Source organism: Plectropomus leopardus, unplaced genomic scaffold (assembly GCF_008729295.1).
Source record: "Plectropomus leopardus isolate mb unplaced genomic scaffold, YSFRI_Pleo_2.0 unplaced_scaffold74425, whole genome shotgun sequence".
NCBI classification, from domain to species: Eukaryota; Metazoa; Chordata; class Actinopteri; order Perciformes; family Serranidae; genus Plectropomus; species Plectropomus leopardus.
This window is the reverse complement of record NW_024681946.1, coordinates 1-743: the sequence shown is the minus strand read 5'-3', so window position 1 is coordinate 743 and position 743 is coordinate 1. Positions and strand designations below refer to the sequence as shown.

Sequence of the window (743 nt, the reverse complement as noted above, 5' to 3'; positions counted from 1 at the left end):
GATCCGATATCAGACAGATGTTTCTACAGTCTTTTTAACACATATTTTAAAATTGGTTTTCATCATTTTTATGACTAGATTTGATGACTTTTAGGCCAACAAACATGAAGAGATGATACCAGGTTCCATCATTCAGAGCTTCACATTAGAAACGTATTTTTGAAGGAGCGTCAGTGAGTTTCTGCAGCAGAAACAGGTGAAGAACGGGACTCACGCCACAGATGGTGAACTCTCGTATCGTCCACTCGGGAAGGACAGACTCAGACAACATCTGGACAATCAGGTCTCCGTAGTATAGAGGGTCTTGATCAAAAGGCCAGTAGTGGTCACACTTCACCTGGACACAGGTGAGGAGGAAGAGGAGAACTGGTGAGAACAGGTGAGGCTTCACAGCAACACCAGACAGGTGGTGAAGTTCACACTCACCCTGCCCTTCTCCACACACTGAGTCACCATCACCAGGTTGTGGACGTTTTGCTCCCAAACCATCTTCCAAAAATCATCTTTCGTTCCCGGCAGAGGACCCTGAGTGGCTATGTACTCCCGACGGAAGTTATTCCCCTGAAACACACCGGTAACACTGATGGAGGTGAAGGAGGAGGTGATGGAGGAGGTGATGGAGGAGGTCTCACGGGGACGTAGCTGGCGTAGATGTAGTCAGAACAGGGGTGATGGAGGAGGTGAAGGAGAGAGAGGTGAAGGAGGGAGAGGTGAAGGAGGTGAAGGAGGTGGAGGAGGTCTTA

At 48.7% G+C, this 743-nt stretch overlaps 1 protein-coding gene across 1 annotated transcript; it reads right to left on the bottom strand.

The window, feature by feature from the left end:
• Positions 1-6: 6 nt before the first annotated feature.
• LOC121940094 (receptor-type tyrosine-protein phosphatase beta-like) lies at positions 7-643 on the bottom strand. The gene is made up of 3 exons (XM_042482957.1): positions 633-643; positions 427-561; positions 7-337 (listed from the first exon to the last, which is right to left on the bottom strand). Exons 2-3 carry the CDS (start codon positions 487-489, stop codon positions 146-148), a joined length of 255 nt encoding a protein of 84 aa, XP_042338891.1. The 5' UTR covers positions 490-561; positions 633-643; the 3' UTR covers positions 7-145.
• Positions 644-743: the final 100 nt, after the last annotated feature.

What these genes read in the sequence shown, in the direction of transcription:
- LOC121940094 (XM_042482957.1), bottom strand. Translation starts at nt 489, where the DNA reads ATGGTTTGGGAGCAAAACGTCCACAACCTGGTGATGGTGACTCAGTGT. An exon ending in AGTGTGTGGAGAAGGGCAGG is followed by an intron (nt 338 to 426) that starts GTGAGTGTGAAC and finishes ACCTGTGTCCAG; the next exon opens with GTGAAGTGTGACCACTACTG.